The 23,984-nt window shown below is 29.3% G+C and overlaps 2 protein-coding genes across 2 annotated transcripts; one reads left to right on the top strand and one right to left on the bottom strand.

The window, feature by feature from the left end:
- The first annotated feature begins 1,930 nt into the window (after positions 1 to 1,930).
- On the top strand, positions 1,931 to 4,029 carry LOC108563984 (polymerase delta-interacting protein 3-like). Its single transcript, XM_017922845.1, has 4 exons — positions 1,931 to 2,126; positions 2,301 to 3,129; positions 3,417 to 3,625; positions 3,682 to 4,029. Exons 1-4 carry the CDS (start codon positions 2,107 to 2,109, stop codon positions 3,758 to 3,760), a joined length of 1,137 nt encoding a protein of 378 aa, XP_017778334.1. The 5' UTR covers positions 1,931 to 2,106; the 3' UTR covers positions 3,761 to 4,029.
- Positions 4,030 to 6,711: 2,682 nt separating this feature from the next.
- Positions 6,712 to 23,616, bottom strand: LOC108563985 (pancreatic triacylglycerol lipase-like). The gene is made up of 6 exons (XM_017922846.1): positions 23,288 to 23,616; positions 14,844 to 15,112; positions 7,380 to 7,620; positions 7,214 to 7,326; positions 7,041 to 7,161; positions 6,712 to 6,981 (listed from the first exon to the last, which is right to left on the bottom strand). The coding sequence occupies exons 1-6, from the start codon at positions 23,469 to 23,471 to the stop codon at positions 6,788 to 6,790; spliced, it is 1,122 nt and encodes a 373-aa protein (XP_017778335.1). The 5' UTR covers positions 23,472 to 23,616; the 3' UTR covers positions 6,712 to 6,787.
- Between the last annotated feature and the right edge of the window lie 368 nt (positions 23,617 to 23,984).

Here is a 23,984-nt window from a genome sequence, read left to right as displayed (position 1 = left end):
ATTAATTAACTTAACATCTTTTCTAATTATCTAAGATTAATGATAAATATTTGCTTATTTTGCAATGAATACAAATAGTTTTATATTAATTAATAGAAATTAATTTTGGTCATTTATATTTGATTACTTACTTTTTCTTTTCTTCAAGTTGGAACACTTTCAATAATTGTTTCAAAACAATAATAAAGAAGATTTGATGTTTAATACGTAAATCCCAAATAATTATAAATCTAAAGTGATCAAATTTCCATTAGATAAGTAAATAATTTTCATATTATCAGTGCTAATTTGATGTAAAGTCCATTACTACTTCAAAAAATTAAAATCATCTACAATTTAGCTTTAAACTTAATAATTTGTTTGTCCTTTATTATATAAGTTTACTTTGTTTTTTTTTTAGCAATAATCGATTAAATTTTCTAAGAATTTAATTAACTTAACATCTTTTCTAATTATCTAAGATTAATGATAAATATTTGCTTATTTTGCGATGAATACAAAAAGTTTTAGAATAATTTATAGCAATTAATTTTGGTCATTTATATTTGATTACTTACTTTTTCTTTTCTTCAAGTTAGAACACTTTCAACAATTGTTTCAAAACAATAATAAAGAAGATTTGATGTGTAATACGTAAACCCCAAATAATTCTAAATCTAAAGTGATCAAATTTCCATTAGATAAGTAAATAATTTTCATATTATCAGTGCTAATTTGATGTAAAGTCCATTACTACTTCAAAAAATTAAAATTATCTACAATTTAGCTTTAAATTTAATCATTTGTTTGTCCTTTATTATATAAGTTTACTATGTTTTTTTTTTTTAGCAATAATCGATTAAATTTTCTAAGAAATTAATTAACTTAACATCTTTTCTAATTATCTAAGATTAATGATAAATATTTGCTTATTTTGCGATGAATACAAATAGTTTTTCGTAAAGTGAATATAGTGTTGCTTGTTCTTAAAAATACGGTGGCAATCGCAATCCCGACAACCGAAATCCCGTCTATCAAATCCCGATGTTCAAAATCCCGACGTTCAAAATCCCGAGTGTATCGAAATCCCGACGTTCGAAATCCCGGCTGCCTCAAAATCCCGACGTTCGAAATCCCGACTACCATAATCCCGACAATCAAAATCCCAACTATATTGAAATCCCGACTATATCCAAATCCCGACAGTGTCTTTTATTATTATAAATTTCTACAATAACATTTGTATGGTAGTCGGGATTTCGATATAGTCGGGATTACGGTAGTCGGGATTTTAATAAAGCCGGGATTTCAATAGACGGTCTTTCGGTTGTCGGGTTTGCGATATAGACCCTTAAAAATATACCTAATTATTGTCAGAAATTGGCAAACCGCAGATTGCAACGTAATTAAATACCATTGGCAGGTAGTGAGCTTAATCAAATGATTCACAATCAAATTTTTATAGAATTGTATTAATAGGTATGAATAAAATCGGATTAATTTAGTCTTTAGTGAAGATTCTACATTGGTTTCTATGGTAATTAATATCGTCGGATTAATTAAATATGAAAAATCTGAAATTAATTTTGCAAAACTTTAAATTTTTGGATAAATGGAAACAATTATAAACTATTATTATTAGTGTTAAAACTAATATGACAATTATGTGTAAAAATTGTATTGATTATCAATTTTCTTTGCTAGTAATCTTTGTTTATTAATCAATAATTAAGCAATACTATTGTTTATAGTTTGTGTTAATTAATGATATATAAATAATTAAATTCTATAGAATTGTAATGAATAATTAAAAAGCTTTTGTTTATATTAAATGGAGTAATTAAATAGATAATTGAAAGTTTTGGTTTGATGTAGATTTTGAATATATTTAGGTCATGGTCATATTCGGAGCTGCCAATATCCTAAGAACTTTCGCGTTGGCAGCATTGAAATTGCAGTCATCGACCAAATGCAAGCTGACAGTTGATCGTAGGAAGGAGGGAGAATATTAATTTGTATTGTGTGTTTTGCATGCAATCATTCAGTGTTCATTTAGTATTTCAATTAATCTGGAATATAAACAGTATTTTGAAGATCGCACTCGATCTATAACCTAGACGCGCGAAAATGGCCAACACCAGTTTTCGGTAAGTGAACGTTATGTGTGAAGAATTTTTGTATGCAGCTCCAAATGCGGTCAAGCGTTCTTCGTAACCTCCCACATTCGTGGAAACTTAAGAAATATCTATTTTGGTTACCTCCAAAATTACACTTTGTTTAGTTGCTAATTGATTGTTTGTTTGTTGTTGTTGTTGTTGTAGTAACAAGAAGGCTAATGCAGATAGGTCTAACAATGGCATCAGGAAGCGCGTCTCCGGAGGTGGTAAAGTGATCAAAAAGAAGGTGGTTGGTGATGCCAGACAGAAAATCATCCAGAAGAAGAGGAACACTGTGACTGATGCCAGAGATATACTGGCTAGCATGGCGAAAGGTAAAGATGCCAGGAGTAAATTGGTTAGGCTGAGGCAGAAGGTGAATGGAAATGACAATCACAATGTGCAGGTGATTGGGCACAACATTCTGAAGAAGACAGATCGTAATGGTAAAATCTCGCTGGTGACTAATAAAAATCGTATGCCGTCGACAATGAACACGAAGATTCAGCAGCAGTTGGGATTGTTGACGGCGCCGAGAGCGAGCAGGCCGATTAAGAAGATGGCGAAGAGGCCGACGAAGGAGTTTCAGCCTCCGGTGCTTAAGAAGACTATACGTAACGATTATTCGATGCCGATGATGCCGCAGTTCGGGTACGATCATCACCCGGATATTTACAGGTATTATCCATCGTATCAGGTGGATATGCCTAGGCCACACATGGATTTGACCATTTCCAGGGGGTTGGTCAGTGACAGGAGTAGCGGTGATTGGAGTACGTTCTCGTCGAAAATGAGGTCCATCGAGGATGAACCTATGGTGGTGGAGACAATGACTAGGCCTGGTATGGGCAGGATGTCTTCTGACATCCATTCAAGGTTGGACTCTAAACCTTCATCAAGTGTGCCCAAGTCTAATGTCATGGCTGTGGTGCCCATGGGTCATAGGATAGTTGTCTCTAATTTACAGACATCAGTTACACAAGATGACATTAGGGTAAGTTAAATAAAGGTACAAGATTGATATTTCCAACATCATATTCAAGTTTTCTGTTAATTAATGGTATTTCTTAAGAGAATTCGAATTTTTCAATAGTTTCACTAGTCAAGTCTAATAGTTTTTCATCAAAAGTAACAGTTCCTTAATTATTTCATATGAAATATCAATTTTAGTTTTCAGAAATTCAGAAATTATAAGAACATAATCTAATATGTTTCCTAACAACCATTAACTCTGAACTAAATTGAAATGTTTAACAAAGGAAAACCTTTTGTTTGTTTTAGGAGTTATTTGAAGATATTGGTCAGCTCTTCGTAGCCAGATTGGTGCGTCCAGGCACGGCTGAAGTGATCTACAAAAATCTGAAAGATGCGCAAAAGGCTGTAGACACTTATCACAATAGGCAGTTGGATGGTCAACCTATGAAGTGTCTGTTGGTCAATAACAGGCCTGGAAACAATCCCACAGCACCTGCCATCAAAACCACGGAAGGGTGAGTTATAATAACTATAAAAGTTTAAATCTTTACTAACGAATGTTTATTTTCAGTGTAAGGAAGGGAGCTTCGTCCAATAAATTGGTGCCGGATATATCCACAATTCACAAAGTTCTATTTCAACGGAACTGAACGTAAAATTTTCATACTCAATCTCTATTATTATTATTTTTTTTTTGTTAATTTCCCCCTCTCATTCTTGACGTAACGTAACGTTGTATGTATAAAATGTGTTTATTTTTTTTTTGAATTTTTTATGTTTTGGTTTTCTACTAAGTAATATTATAGATCGCGTAGAAGTTTTATTGGCCTGTACTTCTACCACTTGAATTTTTGAACTTATTTAATGTTTCGAATCATATGCATTTTTTTGAACGAATAAAGTTGGTACGCACTGCTAATTCATTTGTTTGTTGGCAAAATATACCTACCTACTTGTCCTAATCATTCTTTACTTAATTTATTTTCAATTGTTTTAATATTGAATAATTACCAGTAAACAATTAAACATATTTTTTAAAATCAGTGATTCTAGTAATTTGCAATCTCTTAAAATTGTGATAATAATGAAATAATAATTTTTCTTAATTAAAATCTGTCTTAATTGACTTCAATTTCTATTCATAATAATATTTTTAATGGTACTTTTTAATGTCAATTTAACAGATTGTTATATATTACAATAAGTTAACAATACTGTATGCAACCAAACATACAGCTTGCAAAACATAAATAAGTTAATTTTAAATGATTAGACTAATTATATAATTAATTGCATTTGTTAATTAAATAATAAAATAAACCGTTATATGTCAATAGGAAACGCACCAAAATTAGCTAAAGTTTAATTTACTATATGCAACCGCATATACATATAGTAAAATATAACAACAGTAAATTGTATGAGAATACAATATTATATAATTAATTGTATTTGATAATTAAGTAATTAATTCAATTTTCAAGTCCAAATTAGAAAAGTATCAAAATTAGCTGAAATATATAAATATAACATCTATTAACATTACACTTAAACTTTATAGTTCATCGGTTTTGGCGCTGTTCCTATTACATAATAGCAGACAAACTTGATTATGTCTATTATGGGGCTATATCGAAAGCCCGACAACCGAAAGACCGTCTATTGAAATCCCGACTATATCGAAATCCCGACTACCATAAAAATGTTATTGTGGAAATTTATAATAAAAAAGACACTGTCGGGATTTTGATTGTCGGGATTATGGTAGTCGGGATTTCAATGTAGTCGGGATTTTGAGACAGCAGGGATTTCGAACGTCGGGATTTCGATAGACGGGATTTCGGTTGTCGGGCTTGCGATTGCCACCGGTCTATTATAGTTTCCGAGAAAATCACTAAAATGTGAAAACACTGCTTTTTCGAACGTTAATTTTTCATTTGTTTCAACTTTGAATGCGAATTACAGCGACATGGAGTAAACCACAACAATGTATGAATACTCTCTACATCAGTGGTTTCCAAACTTGATGTTACTACGCCTCCCTTAAAAGTATTTAATCATTTGGCGCCTCCCCTCACCCCTCAATTTTATAAAATAGTTAAAACTTTAGCAGTCATTTGTAAAATTTCTCACTGTAACTAATATTCGCGCGCCTCACAGTTTGGAAATCGATTTTCTACAATCACAAAACATGCAGCTTTCATATGTATCTTAAGAATGTATTCAATTTATTATAGTTTCCGAGAAAATCAGTAATTTTTACTAAAAAAATAAGTAAATCAGTATTTTTACTAATAAGTACAATAAGAAAATTTACTCTATTTGTTTGTAACTGAAATTTTAATGAAAACAGAACAAAGATATATAATAAATATTGAGAGGCTGAATGATTTGAACAAGGTTTTAGTTTCTATTAATTTATTATTTAAAACGAAAATAAAATATATAGACAGTATAATAATTTAAATAAAACATCGTTTCGGAAAACAAAACGTTTATCACTTGGTCCGCTATTAGTTATTTGCAGCAACGTTCAATATACGTGCACTTTCAATCTTCATAGAATTTCCATTGAACACATTTAATGGAATTTGGGGAGGAAATTAAACGCTGCACCCTTTTCTGCTCAGTTTCACCGAAATCGGTCCAAGTTTAGATAAACCGACAACTGTATTTCCACCGCAGAAACTCCAACTGCAAAAAATACAAATAGAAGAGAATTAGATACACAAAAATTGTAAACTTGATTAGTCTAAAATAGTATAATAATTAGTGAAATTAAGATTGCTTTACTAGAATAAATTTGTTCAATATTTCAAATTTTAGGATTAGCCTGAATCTATAAAAAGTTTATAAAGTAATAGTTTTTTGTAGTAAATATTAATTAATTTATTATGTAGTGAAGTTTAGTCTACATAATTATTACCTGTGTCCGTACATGTCCCTTATCATCAATTTATCAAACGCAAAACTCTTGCCGGAATGCGAAGTGTCATTGTTGTTGTCTTCGAAAGGTATGAAGCTTACGTAAGCTGAAACGCTCTCAACATTCGAGTCCATCGATTTGAACTGGGCGGCTTTGATAGAGTAAAGCGGTGAACTCACACTCTCTGAAAAGCTGTAAGAAAAACCAAATGTAGGTCAGCGTTCAGTTAACGTACATCTGGAGTACCCTTAGCAAATGTACGTTATTAAATTGTTTTATCAAAGCACGTATTAATTTTTGTGTACACGTTCGCACGTACGTACTTGTCATTCATACGAACGTACAAATTTTCATAGTAAATAATATATACATATATGAGTATAGAAAACCTGATATCATTGTACGTTTGCATGAATATATGTACGTTAGTCCGGATAAATAAACAATATTGAAAAGGTACACGTTTTTACAAAATTATCTATTGACTTACTCGAAGTTAAAAGAGAATTTCGTACTGAAATTCCCGTGCAACATCTTCATAGACAACATTCCTCTCGCCGCTTCGGTCTTCGAAGAAACATCTACAACGGCCTGGAGTTGGGTTCCTAAATAGCAATTAATAAATACCTTCAATTTACTCTAAGCTGTGTTTTTGACTCACCGCAAAACTGCGAATTGCCGCGCGTCACAAAGTACATGACACCATCACCTCTCGGCTCTCCGAACGTTCCCAAATCGTGGTATTTAGGGCTCAAAGCCAATTTATCTGTTTCCCTATCCCCAAGTTGCGGGAAGCATTGACCGTTGACAAGGAAGGAAGTCCTCCGGGGCATTTAAACGCCGTGAATTCGCATCCGTTTCCGGACAATTTGTTCTGAAGATACTCCAGGAATAAGTGGACTGCTCTGATGTGGCTACAGGCTGTGTCTCTACTTAAAGTCCTTTCTGTTTTAAGAAAAATATTGATTATTACTTAAACTTAATTTTCTTGAATAAGTTCAGACCAAAAGTAGTGACGACAACAGAAGGATGTCTGTCAGTGCAGCCAGGTTGTTCTTGACCTCCATTGGCGAAGTAATCGACGTGTCCGATTGGTTCCCAAAGACCGAAACCATCAACGAAAACCTTAAATTTTCCTTCTTTAGTTTTCCAAAAAAAAAATAATGATTAGACTCACCGGACTCGAGTCAGTGTGTAAAACATCAACGAAATCCGCGTCGGATATGTCCAATTTCTTGGACCGCTCCTTCAGATGGTTGTGTCGGAACAAAGGTCCAGCGGCGTCCAGTCCTTCATGTTACATCATTAGTAAACCTTTAAGATACTAATATTTAGATACGAACCGGTGATCCTTCCCAACATCTTTCCGTTAGATTTTAACAGTTCTGAAGCGCATCCAGCGACGTGAGCACCCAAGGAAAATCCGATCAAATGAATTTTCTTAGAGCTCAATCCGTTGTTGATCATAGCCATCAGCAGTATACCAAGTTGTCTTCCTGCTAATTCCGTGTTTGCTGCTGCTGTAGTATACTGAGGTCCTCTGGCACCTTTAGACCAATCCATGACAATGAAATTACTGTCATTCTGAAAGAAAAGTATAAATTAGTATTTCTCTACCTTTTAGTGTTTGTACAACAACCCAATTTCAAGTATTTCATCAGTTTCTCACTTTGACACAAGGTGACAGCTGTCATTTAGCGATACATTAAGAATGTAATAGTACCTATAGGTTGAAAAACACTGACCTAAATGATCTTGAACTTTTGATGCATCAGCTGTAAACTATCATTTTAGTAAATAATTAGTACTTGGCAGAATCGAGTACTCTGTGGACACCTTTAAAATTTAACCTAACCTAATTAATCTAATCAAACATTTAACAGTTGAACTTAATTAGTATTGTCATTCATAAATGTCAAATTTAATTTAAATGTTTGCTATCTGATAATCTCAAACTACATAATTTACTATTGAAAAACTGAGAAGTTAAATATTCTGAAAAAATCTTTTACTAAAACGATTTAGTTCATTCATTGCATAATCTTATCTACTGCAAAATGAAATAGAATGCAGAACTTTTCTAAAATACAACGAAATTTCAAATTCCACGCACGTATTTTCAAGTTGTTTGTGCAATATTTACTGTAATTCCATCTATGTCTGTATTTTTCTTTACGATCGCACGCAACTCCCGAGGATGTTGAAATCCCGCGCGAACGCAATTCCGATCCTTTCCACTTTCCTCTCGCAAATGCATTTGTCATTGCTTATTTGGTACAATTGCAGTTGTTGCATCCAACATCTCGCATTTTAATTATCGTTAATTAACGTTAATTTTACGCTTTTTCCCCCCTTTGTTCTTTCAATCACCAATCTCTTTAATTGCAACGCATCAAACCGTTGATTCCATGCAATTGGAAATAGTTAATTATTGTTTTATGTACACTTTCCAACTGGTCTTTAGAAATATTGTTGTTACATTATTTCATAAAAAAAAATAGTTAAGTGATTTTTTTATATACAATCATTTATAAACATTTATGTAAATTGAACATGTAAACATTTTTAGGTTTTTTTGCATTTTTACTTTTAAATTAAGTTATTTTAATCTTAGGAATTACATAATTTTGACATTTGAAAACACTTGTCTCTCATGTGTCAATTTCAGTATAAATATAGTCTAAGTATACTAATTGTATAAATAATACTAAAATATTTTGTATACACTACATATAAATATTAATTTTAATGATATGTTTACTGTAGATTGTAAATCATACTCATAAGTTATAAACATAATAATAGTCGTTCAACGTTCTAGGAAATACAATTTTCTAATAAATAACAAATATTTATTAAGCGGAAATAATATCAATATGTTTAATGTTAGGTCGAATTTATTTGCTTGATGTTCATATATTGATTCGTGTATTTGGATTTCCGTGTGTGTCATTTATTAAAAATGCTTAATTATGAAAATGCAAAGTGATTGATATACCGAAGTACAGAAAATGTTGTAAAACAAAGTTATATATGGTTACCATGGTGATTTTGAACAAAGTATCAAAACTTTGCTCGATACGTGACATTTAATTAGTTTAATTAATAATAATATTTGTTTAGCAACAAAAACACATTAATTAAATTGATTTATATAAATTGTTCACATTAAGAGTGTATAGAATTGTATTAATATTTCGTTAATAATTTCATTTACTATATGTCATTATATGTCAATCGAAATGTCAATGTCAAAAATTTATGAAAATCTGAAAAATTGATTTGACACTTCTGTTTATAAGTATTACTAAAATTCAGAAAAATAAGGATTAAGATTATAGATCAAAAGGTTGTCAACAGATCATACCTGTCAAGGTCAAAATTAAATCTTTTGTTTATTTCCAATATTTCTTATCTCTATTTTTTTACACTGGACTATAATAATTTCAGCAAGAAAAGTAAAAATCGAAGCGCACGTGCACACAAAATACATGAAGAAGATCAGTCTGAAATCGGAGAATCGTAGAATCCTCCTATCGCGCAAGGCTTCAGTGCTTGTCTTCTTCTTGTAGAATCTTGCAATCATCCTCTTGTACAAAGTATACCTCATCACGAAATCGGTGATTCCGGAGTAACGAACTTTTCTGACGATCTCATCGAATCTGCTTTTCAGGAGGTAGTTTTTGGAGATTATAGAGCGGATGTAGTTTTGATCTAAGCTTTCGTCAAAGCATTTCAGCATGGCATTTCCTTGATAATCCGTGTATTTGTACGCATCGAAGTTCAAGACGTTCAGTTGTGTGCCAACTGCTGCAGATCTGTTTACAGAAGCGTCGTGAAGACATTTGGACATGTAATCACATCCTTTGTTTCTTTCAATAATTTCTCGATCAATTGGTGAATCGGAGAAGTATCTTTCAAAGTTGCAAGGAATCAAGATGTTTAAAGAGCTAGCAACGAGATCAGCTTTATCAGAGATTTGGTGCTCGTAGACTAATTGATTAAGAACGCTGAAGAGAGATGTTTGTACAGTTGTGTTCATCAGGAGAACGAAGAGCAACCAGAAGCTGTACAGTATCCGAGCTGTATAGGTTTTCGGTAGAATCGGGTTGGAGATGTTCAACCAGGCTCCTTCGTAAGCAAAGATGATTTCAACAAAATCCTTGTACCTGTTAATTTCAGGTAAAAACTTGGTCATCCACAAAGTAATCAAAGTGTAGATCAATAAAGGTCCCAGCATCATCAACTGCACGTAAACCAAAGTGGTGAGCTTCTTCCAACTCTCCTTAATCCTCGCAGTTGGAACGCAAATCGTATCCCTCTCTATATAATACCAATCTGAATAATCCAAGTACTTATCTCTGAAGACTGTAGCTATAGAACTGCAGATCAAGATATGATACTTCCTTCTCCACAACTGCGAGAAAACGCTCTTATTATTGCTAAGATCCTCGCGCCAATTTTGACCGTTTTCAATTAAATGGTAGATCGGAGTGAAATTGGCTATTTGCGCCAACAATTTGATGATGGAAATCTCAACTCCTTCACGGAATAGGTAACTTTTAGTCAGGTTATCAAAACCAACTGGTTTGTAAATATATGGCGCCCAAGGTTGGGTTTTGATGGTAATTGGACATTTCTTCAAGCTCTTTGGAACCTTCGCAGGAAACAGGTCATTCTCATTGGTAAATCTACCAAATTTACATCCAGCCACCACTTTTGAAGTGCTAAAATCGCTGCCGCACTTTGATTGAAATGGGAACCAAATTTTGAACTCCACACCAATCCCACTTTGCGACGCAATAACGAAATTCGCTATAGAATAACTCCAAAGAACTTCAATGATTTCATCCTCACGATTCTCACTAATTACCACAACAAATTTCTGATTTTGATTTAGCACAGTCTCAGCCCAAAGCATCTCCAATATCTTCATCAAAACTTCAACAGTCTCGACATTGATCACGATTAACTTTGTAATCTTTAACGTAGCTTTAATTGAATCGAAGATCAGCAAAGAAGTATTAGTTTTGGTTATAAAGTAATCAAAAACCTTGCTCCCATAGATGGATACAGCTTCATCCTTTGCATATGTCTCAGTCATCTTCAACAGACATTCGTTCAAAGATCTATTCTCATCGTCATCTTTCATCATCAACTCCAAAGCTTCTAACCCCAACATCAGACACATCAGAATAAGTATTCTCATCACATCACATCTTTGTTTCTTGCACCAATCAAACTATCTTCATCTACTCTTATAAACTTGATCATGTCCGCTAAACGCTCGTTCCCAATACTGAATTAGCCTTCCTCTTTATATATGCTCCACGGTAAATATCCGATGATTGATTACATTAAATTGGGTGATTTCGGGTAAATATGATTACTTACTGTCGCGCCCTTAATTCCTGGCGCGCCCAACCATTGTTGCGCACACAACCAAAAAAAAAATATATGTATTTCTTCTCTATTTACTTCTCTTTTTTCCCATATTGACACGAATAATGAACATTTTTCCACCTGTTCACTTGCTCTTTACAATTTATTCCCGTTTTCAGGTGAATAATTAATGCTGCTTTTGTGCAGTCACACGCAATTTGTAATGATCGTAGGGCGTTTTTAGAAAGGTAAACGTTTCCGACGCACTTCCTTTTTTTTCATTTCTTTGTTATTATTTATTGCTGATGTTATCGTTGTCATCATTTGTTGTTGCACTGAAAATGTACGGAATCATGCAGAAAAATTGGATTGTATACGAAATTGGGTATTCGGGAAGGTCAAGACATTTATGCTTCTGAGAGAAGAGAAATCACGTAAACGGTGTTAACAGAATAAGTCCACATCTGTTTACGATTTTATTCAAGGCGAAGCCTTTTAATAAGCTGTTATTATTAATTTACGTTTGATTTCTTTCTTACTGTCTACATAATATACACACTTTAATTAAAACAAGTAAATTTCTTCATGTCTTCTGGCAATGCGATCCAATATGTTTGTTTGTAGTTGTACTGCGATCCAATTGATAAGTGCATTTCCCTGTTTTGACATAAAGTGACACCTGTCATTTCGCGACCCAATTTAGAGACGCTGATATACGATTCAAACTTTAATTGCAACAAATAACCTTCATTCAAATCACTTTATTTTGAAAATTGTCACGAATTATTGTATACTTTCTATGCTAGATTTATGTATATTTAAATATTTATTCATTTATACGTATAATTATTCATATAATAAATAAAATTGACATTGGGTCTAGATTTGATTCAAGGTGAAACAATGAATATTAATTTCTGTTGATATATTTTTTTTATATTGACATATGTCAAATGTCAATTTTATTTATTAGTTAATGTATAGTTTATATCATGTTATTTATTAAAATTTGATCAAGGTAAAATAAATATATTACAAATGAAATTCTAATGAATATTGCGTCAATCTTTTTTAGTATTGACATATCATATAAATTGCTCTAATTGAAGTAAGTTTAGTAATACCTCGAATAGTGCGGATTCAGTATAGTACGGTTTGAAAATGTGCAAAAATAAATTTTAATAATTGAGTAAAATAATTTCTAAAAAATGAATACACATAATTATCATAAGTGTTCGTTTTTTTTAAATCTATATTTTACTCTCTTCTTGTTCTCTTTATGATTAAGTCCTCGAATAGTCCGGTTTTATACATAATACCCGTACTATATGAGATATTTTTATTGTTCTGTATAATTACTTTATTCAATGTTATTGCCCTTGATGTATACATGAAATTAATAAATTATGAATAAAATTAGTATAATGGATTAATAGCAATTCCTTGAGGAAATAATCAAAAGAAAATTACACTTCGATTGGAAATAAAAGTAATCAAACTCGATTTTCTTTTTAATACGAGTAAATTGCAGGAATTAACATTAAAGAAATATCATTAATATAAGTAAACCAACAAATGTTATATAATAAATCTATAAAAAATATGTTTCCATTCCTAATAATCACGATGATTATAATAATTGGATCATCAATCCAAACTCTATCATCACTGAATCTTGCTTAACTTCCTAAAACTATTACCCATAAATAAATTGTGTCAATTTAAAAAAAAATGAAAAAAAAAATGACAGTTTAAATGTCAATTCAATGTGACGTTTTCTTCTGACAAGTAGAGTTCATTAATTTATCAAATTTAAATTAAGAGTTAAATAGAAATAGTGAAATTGTTAGTAAATTAACAAAAATAATCATATTTATTTGTATTTTTATTTATGCAATAAATTATACTTTATTAACATTGAAATATATAACATTTTTACGCAATTGATAATCTTGTAATATTTTGACATTTTGATTGTCAAATTTAGATGTTTGACAAATAAAATTCAAAATTTATCCAATTTTGTCAAGAAAATATATTTTGTGAACAGAATGTAATACAATAAATATTTGATAATTATATTAAAAATATTTGAAATATTTTTTCTTGAAGAAACTTTTACTATTTCTTTACCATTTGCATTTTTTTTAAATTCAACTTATATAACTTTTCTGAATCGAATCGATTTATTCTTTGGTTTCACTTCCTTAGAGAAATAGTTTAGAAATTGATTTTCTTTGCGGTTTAACTTTTATTTCATATTGTTTCATATATATTTTTTTTAATTATATACTCCAGTTTAATTTATCAATGTTGATAATTACATTTTAATTAGTTTAAATGACCTTTTTAGTTAGACACTAACAATTCCTAACCTTGAGTAATAGCAATTAGCAAACGTACGTGTTGTGTAATTGAAATTCATTATAGCATTGCAAGAATTAATTAATAATGATTAAATTCCATTTCAGTGCACTTGAAGTAACGATTTATTAAATTAACAAGATGATTAATTAGTGTAATAATTTATTTCTCAACAAACAAATCTTTTCTTTAAGTAAATAATTATTAGTCACATTGATTTCGATTTGTATCTTTCAAAAAAATAAACACAGATATTTCTTCGGTATTATTAGATTCTAAGTAGATTTTATTCTAAATAGTCTTACCATTAGGTTCTAAGTAGATTTACCAATACATTTTAAGTAGCCTTAGCATCAGATTCTAAGTAGATTTACCATTAGATTCTAAGTAGTCTCATAATTAAATTCTAAGTAGTCTTGCCACTAGATTCTAAGCAGTCTTACCACTAGGTTCTAAGTAGATTTACCGAAACATCTTAAGTAGTCTTTGCATTAGATTCTTACCACTAGGTTATAAGTAAATTTACAAATACATTCTAAGTAGTCTTACCACTAGCTTATAAGTAATTTTACCAATACATTCTAAGTAGTCTTAGCATTAGATTCTAAGTAGATTTACCGTTAGATTCTAAGTAGACTTACTAGTAGATTCTTACTAAGTAGACTTACTAGTAGTGTCACTATTAGATTCTAAATAGTCTTACCATGTTGATTTACCAATACATTCTAAGTAGTCTCAGAATCAGATTCTAAGTAGACTTACCATTAGATTCTAAGTAGTGTTACCATTAGATTCTAAGTAGTCTTACCACTAGCTTCTAAGTAGATTTACCAATACATCCTAAGTAGTCTTAGCATTAGATTCTAAGTGGTCTTACCACTTGGTTATAAGTAAATTTACCAATACAATCTAAGTAGTCTTAGCATTATATTCTAAGTAGATTTACCGTTAGATTCTAAGAAGTCTTACCATTAGATTTTAAGTAGAGTTACTATTAGCTTGTAAGTAGACTTGTGATTAGATTGTATGTTGTCCTATCATTATATTTTAAGTAGACTTACCATTTTGAGAAAAGAATCTGCAAAGACGAAAGCTCCACGCTCGTTCCATTTACTCATGTACCCATGTATGAAGATCCTTAAGGGTTGTTCGAAATTGAACTTTGACGCCGAAAGGCTTTTACCGCCGTCTTCGTAATAAATGACTTCCGGTTCTGAAAAGTTGATGTTTCTACGAAACAGGAAGAACTTGGTGTCCAATGTTTCCGGTGCTTCCGGTGTCTTCTGCAGCGGTGATCTCGAATGTGGCACCTCGAAACATCCAACCGTATCTGAAGACATAAATAAAATAACAATTAATATTAATGTAAAATTGAAAATAAAATGAATAAAAATTGTATAATAATAAATGAAAATAAAATTAATAACATTAATAATCAAGTGATTATGAAAACCAAATCCGTGGAAACGGAAACACAAATGAATATTCAATTCATTCAAAAAAATAGGTTTAAAACAAATGACAATTAGTTCTACAAATAAAATGAAAAACTGTTTCGTAAACAAATGAAAATTAGCAAAATAAAATCTATTGAAAATGATAAAAAAACTAGTGAAAATCAGAAAAATCAAATCGATTGAAAATGATAAAAAACATGTGAAAATTAAATAGACAATAAATGAAAATTAGATCTACAACAAAAACTTGAAAAACTAATTCGTAAACAAATGAAAATTAAGAAAGCTACGAGAAATGAAAATCAGATAAACAATTAAAGAAATTCAGATCTAAAAAAAATAAAAACAAGTGAAAATTTGATCTATAAAAAATTGAAAAACTAATCCATAACAAATGAAAATTAGATTAATAATAAGCGATTATCAAGTGATTATGATAATCAAATCCATGGAAACGGAAAAGCAAATGAAAATTTGATCTACATAAACAAATAAAAAACTGATTCGTAAACAAATTAAAATCAGAACTACGAGAAATGAAAAACTGATCCGTAACAAATGAAAATCAGATAAACAATACAAAAATCAAATTGATTGAAATTGAAAAAGCAGATTCATAACAAGTGAAAATCAAATAGACAATAAATGAAAATTAGATCTACAAGAAAATAAAAAACTATTCGATAAACAAAGGAAAATTAGGAAAATCTAATCGACTGAAAAGTTAAAAAACAGATACATTACAAATGAAAAACAGATAAACAATAAAATAAATTCAAAACTACGAAAAATGAAAAATTGATCAGTAACAAATGAAAATCAGATAAACAATAAAAGAAAATCAGTTTTACCAAAAATGAAAAACTAAACCGTAACAAATGAAAATTAAGAAGATCTAGTCGATTGAAAATGAATAATAGATCCATAACAAATGAAAATCAGATCTACGAAAAACAAAAAAAAGATCCATAACAACTGATAATCAGCGGTGGCAACCGACAACCCTGATTCCGACAGTAACAAAATCTAATTGTATTGTAGAATATTTCTTATTCTTAAGATTTATTATGAGCAAGTCTATATCAAATAGACCCGAAAATCAGAATATAATAATGAAAATCAGATCCATGAAAAATTAAGTCTTGACAATAAAAATTAAAGTAGCTTTTTTTTTACTGTGGAAATACATTTCTTGTTCTATTTGTGTGTTTCCTTTGTCAATTTTAAATCGATACAAATGACGACTAAGCAAATCTACACGAAAATGGAAACATTTCGTGCGCATTTCCCCAATTACGCATATTAAAAATTCACTATCGCATTAAACATTTCAGTTAAAATGTCCAACATTAACACACGTATTTACATACATTATGTTATTTTATCTACTTATTCAAATGAAATAATACTATGATTTTTAACAACGATTAACAAGAAATGATTCTATGTTACGGATTTATTTATTTATAAGAACAAAAAAAAATTATTATTACAAAAAAAAAAATCAATATTTACAACTGTAATGAAATAATAATTATTTAAGACAGACAATTGAACAAACAATATTAAATATGAATAGAATGCATATAATCTCAATACAAAAGAAAAAAAACAGTTGATTTGGAACGACGAAAACAAAGTCTGTGCACTTACATAATATTATTGCTAAGAAAGTAAACAGTTGAATAACAAAAAAATTACCATATATTAACAAACATTGATGGAATTTAAAGAATCTAAATTGAGCGAAAAAAAAGAACAGTTCACGTAACTTATTCGCGAAGAATGGAATTTAACAAATAACCAAGTAAAGTAAAATAAAAAGAACGGTTTTATTGTTTCGCTAATGCGGTAAGTCAACTTAAACGGTTATATCAAAAGTCAATATTCCTTGAGTAATGTTTAAGAGATTCGTGCGAATTGACGAAAAAAAAGAAGATATATAAGTTCTAAAATATTTTTGGTGCTGATGCAAATTTTAAGGTTTTACGCAACGAGGAAGAAGTTTGTTATGTGAATCGTGCGAAAGGTCGTCAACATCGCAATGAGTTTTTCGAATAGAATAAAATTGTACAAGTTTATTCAATCTATTTTTCTTCATTATTTTTTTTAGTCAATTACATTTTTTATTTTTACAATCAATTTCTTCTATAATATTGGGTATTTTTTTTTATCTTTAGTGGAAATGAAAAAATAAAATTTTATTCAATAAAATATTATAAATTATTTACATTTTTCCCTAAATTCGCCTTAAACTAGTTCAAACGGTCATCTGTTTAAAATAAGTAACTTTAATAAGAACAGATTAAAACAAAATAAAGTATACTTTGACAGTTGTTTTCTTATTGCTTCATTTTTTTTTGTTATAAATACTTTTTTCCCAAAATGATTACGAATATTTTATAGTGAAATAAAAGATAATTTGTCCACTTCATTTGTCTTTCATATTCTTGAAGTTTAAATTATATAATTGCTTTTTTCTTCAACCAATTATAAACATTTTAATGCAAAGTAAGTAACATTTTGACATTTGCCTTAAACTAGATTAAACACTCATCTGTTTAATATAAATAACATTAATAATTAAATTGAATATGAAAATACTTTTTTTTTAAACAAATTATGAACATTTTAAAGTAAAATTAAGTATACTTTAACATTTCAGTTGTTTTCTTATTTATTCATTTATATTTGTTATAAATATTTTTTTCCCGAAATGATTACGAAGATTTTATAGTGAAATACAGGATAATTAGGCGCTTAATTTGTCTTTCATTTCTAATAACTTTTTTTCTTCAACTAAACTAAATAAATTAAAAAAAATATGTTAAAAATATTTCCGTTTTTCTTTTATTCCCAATGTATAGGTTAAATGTTTCAACAAAACATATTTGAACAATGCAAAATCTAGGCCAAATCAATTACACACCGATTCACGTAAAATTGTAATAAAAATGCGGGTAAAAAACATGAACAGCAAACAAACTTATCTAATTATGCCATCAGCTCTTGTTTTACACAATTATTTAAAAAAAAATAAAGTTTCACCACTTTTCACTGATTTATTTTTTGTGTTTACTCAATTATCGTAAGTGTCCTTTCTGACCTTAAACAATATTTAAACGCTGAATTATGTGTCAGGTATGTGCAGTGTGAAATTACATAATAAATCCAATAAAAAAACCATTGTTTAAATTCGACTTTTTTCTTATTGTAATTAATTTTTTATCAATTATCAGATGAATTTTTCTGTTTGATTTTCTTTATAATTATTAAAAATTTTCTTGTTTCTCATTATTAATGAAATATTTTTCGCATTTTTTATTAATAAATTAATGATTACTTTTAATTGTGTATTGTTTTATGCTCATAATTATGTAATGAAATTAATTAATAATTAATACTATTGTCCCACATGCTAAGTCACCTCGATGTTCTCGACTCGGTGAAAGCTTGCAAAACGGATTACTCAACGTTTTCTTCTTCATTTCACTTTTATTAAAAACATAAATAAATAAAACGTGAATTCTTATTGTGAAAATTTACAAGAACAGGAAATTATTTGTCTTGTCTGGCAGGAAGTGAACGTGTGTGTGTGCGCGTCTCATGCAGTCGATCTTTTACGTGAAAGTCGCTTTAATTTATTTACGATTTAAGTTCATTGCCACTTGGCGAAAGCATTTCTTTGTTGTTATTAATGTATTTCGTAATCAGAAATTAATGTTAATTAATTAAAATTGAAACAGTTTTACGTCAACAATAATTAAAGCAATTTGAGTTAATTACAAAAATATTTGATTAATTTGACGTTTCAGTTGACATTTCTTTCTCTTATTGTTTTTAAATGATTACCAACATTTTAAAGTAAAATAAAGGATAATTTAACGTTTCAGTTGTTTTCTTATATTTTTCTATTTTTATTTTTTTGTTTAATTGATTATGAAAATTTGAATACAAAATAAAGGAAAATTCGACGTTTCAGTTGTCTTCGTTTATTTTTCTTAAATTCTTTCGTTTTGGTCAACTGATTATGAAAATGTAAAGAATAATTTGACATTTCAGTTCTCTTTTATTATTCTTGACTTTAAACTTCTTATTTTTTTTTTAATAAAGTAATAATAAAAAAAGAATAATTTCACGTTTCAGTTGTTCTTTTTTTTGTTGAATTTTATATTATGTAATATTATATACATTTTAAAACAAAATAAAGGATAATTTGACATTTCAATTGTCTTCTTTTTTTGAATTTTATTTTTCTCACCTATATATGAACATATTAAAGATAAATAAAGGATAATTTTACTTGATTCTGTTGAATTTTGTTATTGTGACGTTAACCAACTATTACAACTGTCATATCATTCAACTTTTTAGTTTGACGTTTCTGCTGTCAAAAGTTCAAAATTTAGACTCTGCTGTCAGAAGGCGTAATTACTATATTTTACCACTAACAGAGATTAAAGTAACTAATCATATTGATTGCATATGTTCTAGATACATTTTTGGTAGTTTTTAGTTATTGTGATATTGTAAAGTAACTATTAGATGTGTATAATTTGATTGTTGTGAAAAGTTGTTAAATTTAGAATCTGTTAACTTGAGGCGTGACAAGTATAATTTACTTCTAATCGAGATGCAAGGAATTAATCCTATTTCTTGTTACGATTTAGTAAATTTCTGATGTAAACTAATAATTACAATAGTCATATCATTGAACTGTCAAGTATGACGTTTCTGCTGTCAAAAGTTGTTAAATTTAGATTCTGCTTGATGTGTGACAACTATACTTTAATAATACACTTAACATACAATGACTTAATCCTGTTGATTGCATTGGTTCTGGTTTCATTTTTAAGTATTTTAGTTATTCAAATTATTTGAGGCATGAAAACCATACTTGACAATAACACTTAGCGACATTTAAGAACTTTAACCCGTTGATTAATTTGGTTCTGCTGTCAAAAGTTGCAGAATTTAGTCACCAAATGAACTTGCCAAATACAATCCTAATTTTGTTATTTTCTTTGTTTCCATAATGTTTACAAAACTGTTTATAAAATTTACACATTTTTTTAGTATTAATCATTCACAGATCATTATATAATTCTATTTTTAAAACAAATATGAGAAAATATAAAGTAATATAATTTTTTGTCAACTTGAAATTTAAAAGTACCAAAGAATCTAAAGTAATAAAAAATTCAATTTTATTATTTTTCTTTTCTTAAAGTCTTAATCCTGATGATTACTTTGGTTCTGGTGCCATTTTGGTTATTATTATCTAAAGTAAATATTACAATTGTTATGTAATTCATCTTTTAAATATGACGTTCCTGCTGTCAAAATTTGCAGAATTTACTCACCAGATGAACTTGTCAAATACAATCCTAATTTTGTTATTTTCTTCGTTTCCATAATGTTTACAAAACTATTTATAAAATTTANTCTATTTTTAAAACAAATATGAGAAAATATAAAATAATATACATTTTTGACAACTTGAAATTTAAAAGTACCAAAGAATCTAAAATAATAAAAAAATCAATTTTATTATTTTTCTTTTCTTAAAGTCTTAATCCTAATGATTACTTTGGTTCTGGTGTCATTTTGGTTATTATTATGTAAAGTAAATATTACAATTGTTATGTCATTCTTCTGTTAAATATGACGTTCCTGCTGTCAAAAGTTGCAGAATTTAGTCACCAGATGAACTTGCCAAATACAATCGTAATTTTGTTATTTTATTCGTTTCCATAATGTTTACAAAACTTAAATAAATCATTTTTAAAACAAATATGAGAAAATATAAAATAATATACATTTTTGACAACTAAAATTGGACAATTTGAAATTTAAAACTATCAAAGTATGATAAGTAATAACATTCCAATTTTATTATTTTTCTTTTCCATAGTGATTATATAACTTTCTATATTCAATTTGATTGTAAATATAAGTTTTTCCAGTTTTAAATTTGACCATTCAACTGTCAATAAATGATTGAATTGCATAACGTTTAGCAGTATAACAGTTGTATGCAAATCCGCATTAAATGGACCGCACTGTTCAAATCTGCATGCAAATGGAGTATGTGCTCATAGTTAATAAACAAGCAAAACCTCTTTGTAAAGTGGAGAATGTGCGTTAAATACGATTGCATGCACGGTTGCAGGAAATTCCAATTGAAACGTCAATGACCCAAATTCGATTGTGTCAAATTGGTCGTAAACAATAACCGTTTAAAAACTGAAGGACACTTTAAATTATATTTAAAAAAAATAGAATTTGTAATTAGGTTTCAATTAATTGTATTTGAGCATTTTTATGACCAAACCGTGAATAAAATATGAAGCAAATAACTAAAAGTAGTATCACATACAAACAAAATTGTTACATTTTTCTTGTCTTGTTATTTTGTAATGACTTTATAAATATTATGTACACTATATACTAATAAACTCAAAACTCGTATAAAAAATATTAACTATTTAAATTCACTTTACATCATTGTTTTCTTTGCAACAATAAAGATGTACACATAATTCTCTGTACTTTACTTGAAGATTAACGTTTTTGTAATGCAACAGCAGAATAATAAATCTCTTTTTATATTATTGTATCTTCTCTTGAGACATAAGCAAACTCACTTTTCACAACTTTCTACTATTATTTCGTAGTTTTGAGAAGAAAAAAATATCGTCAGTGTATTCAAAATTACATTACAATTTACAGTTTTCATAAAATTTACTTAAAAATTAAATTGTTTCCAAAATTAATTATAAGTTTTGATTTTCGTGTATTTTGTTTTACTTAATATTAGTATAATTATTACATCAATATTAGATGAATAAAAGAAAATTACAGTTAATAATTTAGTTAATTACAAATTTGTATCAAACAAAATTAATAAAGAATTGTTCAATTTATTTGAAAATAATTATAAAATAAAATAACAAAAAAAATATAAAATAAAAATTGCTTTTAAATATATATTGACTTTTGCTATTGTGACGTAAAGCAACTATATACAATTGTCAAATCATTCAACTGTCAAGTATGACGTTTCTGCTGTCAAAAGTTGTTAAATTTAAACTCTACTTTAATAAACACTTAGCAACATACTGTTATATATTTTTTTAAAGTAAATACATTTTTGAACTTGCTAATTTTCTAACAAATTTTTCTTTCTTTATGTTATATAATTTTTAATAGTTAGTAAAGTAATATTTGTTTGTATACTATAAAAGAAATACCTATACATAATGCAATTGAGATTTAAAAGTTTGTTAATAATTTAAGAAAACTGGATGTATATAAAGGTACGTACACACCAATCAATAAGTCTTAAATAAGTTTCACAAGTACTTGTCCAAGTTACTTAATTCTTGTAACAAATAATCATATTTAATACTATTATTTCAGTATTGAATGGAAATTTTATAATAAAAGTTTTATTTTTAATAGTTGATATTATTCATAAAGACAGGTATTAACTACTCAATACTTGCCAAGTAACTTATTTATTTACTTGAAATAAAAAGAAATAATGACCACATAATGTATATATTAAAAGCTATGTTTAGGACGTTACTATGTTTACGACTTACTTGCCAAGTAACTTTTGCAAGTACTTGAAAAAAATGGATATAGCTTACATTTTGAAATAATAATTATTGTAATATTTAACAAAATACTTTAGCAAATATAGAAATTGACTTATATTTTTAGTTTAAGCCAATTTATTCTATCTTTCAGTTACTTTCAGTGCTACTTGACAACTGTCATCTAACCTAGACTTATACTTTCAGTTACTTATTAGTACCACGGCCGTATTGTTCATCACATTATCTAGGGCCCACGAGATATTTTAGGACCTACGATATTTTTTTTTGGGGCCCACATATAAATATTGAATGTAGGATTCAAAAACAAATTTAGTTGAAATGCCGGCTAGTGAGAAGGATGTATGGTGTCTAGGACCAACGATAACCTCAATAAGGCCCTGCTTAATACTACTTGACAATTTACTTGGCAAGTAACAAACTTACCATAACAAACTCTTGCCGTATTCCTCTGCCTATGCTGCATAATCCTATTTGTGAATCTCTGCTTCAGCGAAATCCTCGGAGCCGCTCTAGTATCCCCAGGAAACCTCCTGAAACGATTCCTCGAGAAGAAGCTCTGCGCGCAAGCACACGCAACGACCATCAAAATCCCGATCAGCAAATTCATCTCAAATCACTTTTATATTTTTTACGAATTCGCAAAAACTTCGAGCGCTGCTTTGTTTACTCCCCGGCTCGAGCACTCGCGCCGACGAATTATCACTGCACAGTTTTGTAGCGATTCGTGTATATGGCAATGCCGGAACTTTCACTTTTTTCCCTGCTCTCTCGCATTACCTCTAGCACCGTTATACATCCATGTTCTGCAGGAGGAGACGTCAAAATCAATGTGAAAATACGCACAAATATTTAAAGCAGCCGCCACCGCAGGATCAATTACGTAATCATCACCAAAAACTAATACTTGCAAAATTCGTTTGCACAACAATCGCGAAAATTATTTATTTATCTTACCTTTTCTTTATGCTAATCGAATCAATTAACAATTAGCCAATGGAAAATCGTATTTTTTTAACGTATTATACGAGGAAGGAAATTAAATCTTCGCGTCGTTTCTTTTGGTTTGATGTGCATTCATATGGAACGGTGTAATAATTTAATATGCAGGCATTAAGGAAAT

Source organism: Nicrophorus vespilloides, unplaced genomic scaffold (assembly GCF_001412225.1).
Source record: "Nicrophorus vespilloides isolate i.1.1-1 unplaced genomic scaffold, Nicve_v1.0, whole genome shotgun sequence".
Taxonomy (NCBI): Eukaryota; Metazoa; Arthropoda; class Insecta; order Coleoptera; family Silphidae; genus Nicrophorus; species Nicrophorus vespilloides.
Note: the sequence above shows the minus strand (reverse complement) of the source record. Positions and strands in the feature narration are given on the sequence as shown.

What these genes read in the sequence shown, in the direction of transcription:
- LOC108563985 (XM_017922846.1), bottom strand. Translation starts at nt 23,471, where the DNA reads ATGAATTTGCTGATCGGGATTTTGATGGTCGTTGCGTGTGCTTGCGCG. An exon ending in CAGATTCTTTTCTCAAAATG is followed by an intron (nt 7,621 to 14,843) that starts GTAAGTCTACTT and finishes CTTTTCTTTCAG; the next exon opens with AATGACAGTAATTTCATTGT. An exon ending in GATGTTGGGAAGGATCACCG is followed by an intron (nt 7,327 to 7,379) that starts GTTCGTATCTAA and finishes TGTAACATGAAG; the next exon opens with GACTGGACGCCGCTGGACCT.
- LOC108563984 (XM_017922845.1), top strand. Translation starts at nt 2,107, where the DNA reads ATGGCCAACACCAGTTTTCG. An exon ending in ATGGCCAACACCAGTTTTCG is followed by an intron (nt 2,127 to 2,300) that starts GTAAGTGAACGT and finishes TTGTTGTTGTAG; the next exon opens with TAACAAGAAGGCTAATGCAG. An exon ending in GCCATCAAAACCACGGAAGG is followed by an intron (nt 3,626 to 3,681) that starts GTGAGTTATAAT and finishes GTTTATTTTCAG; the next exon opens with TGTAAGGAAGGGAGCTTCGT.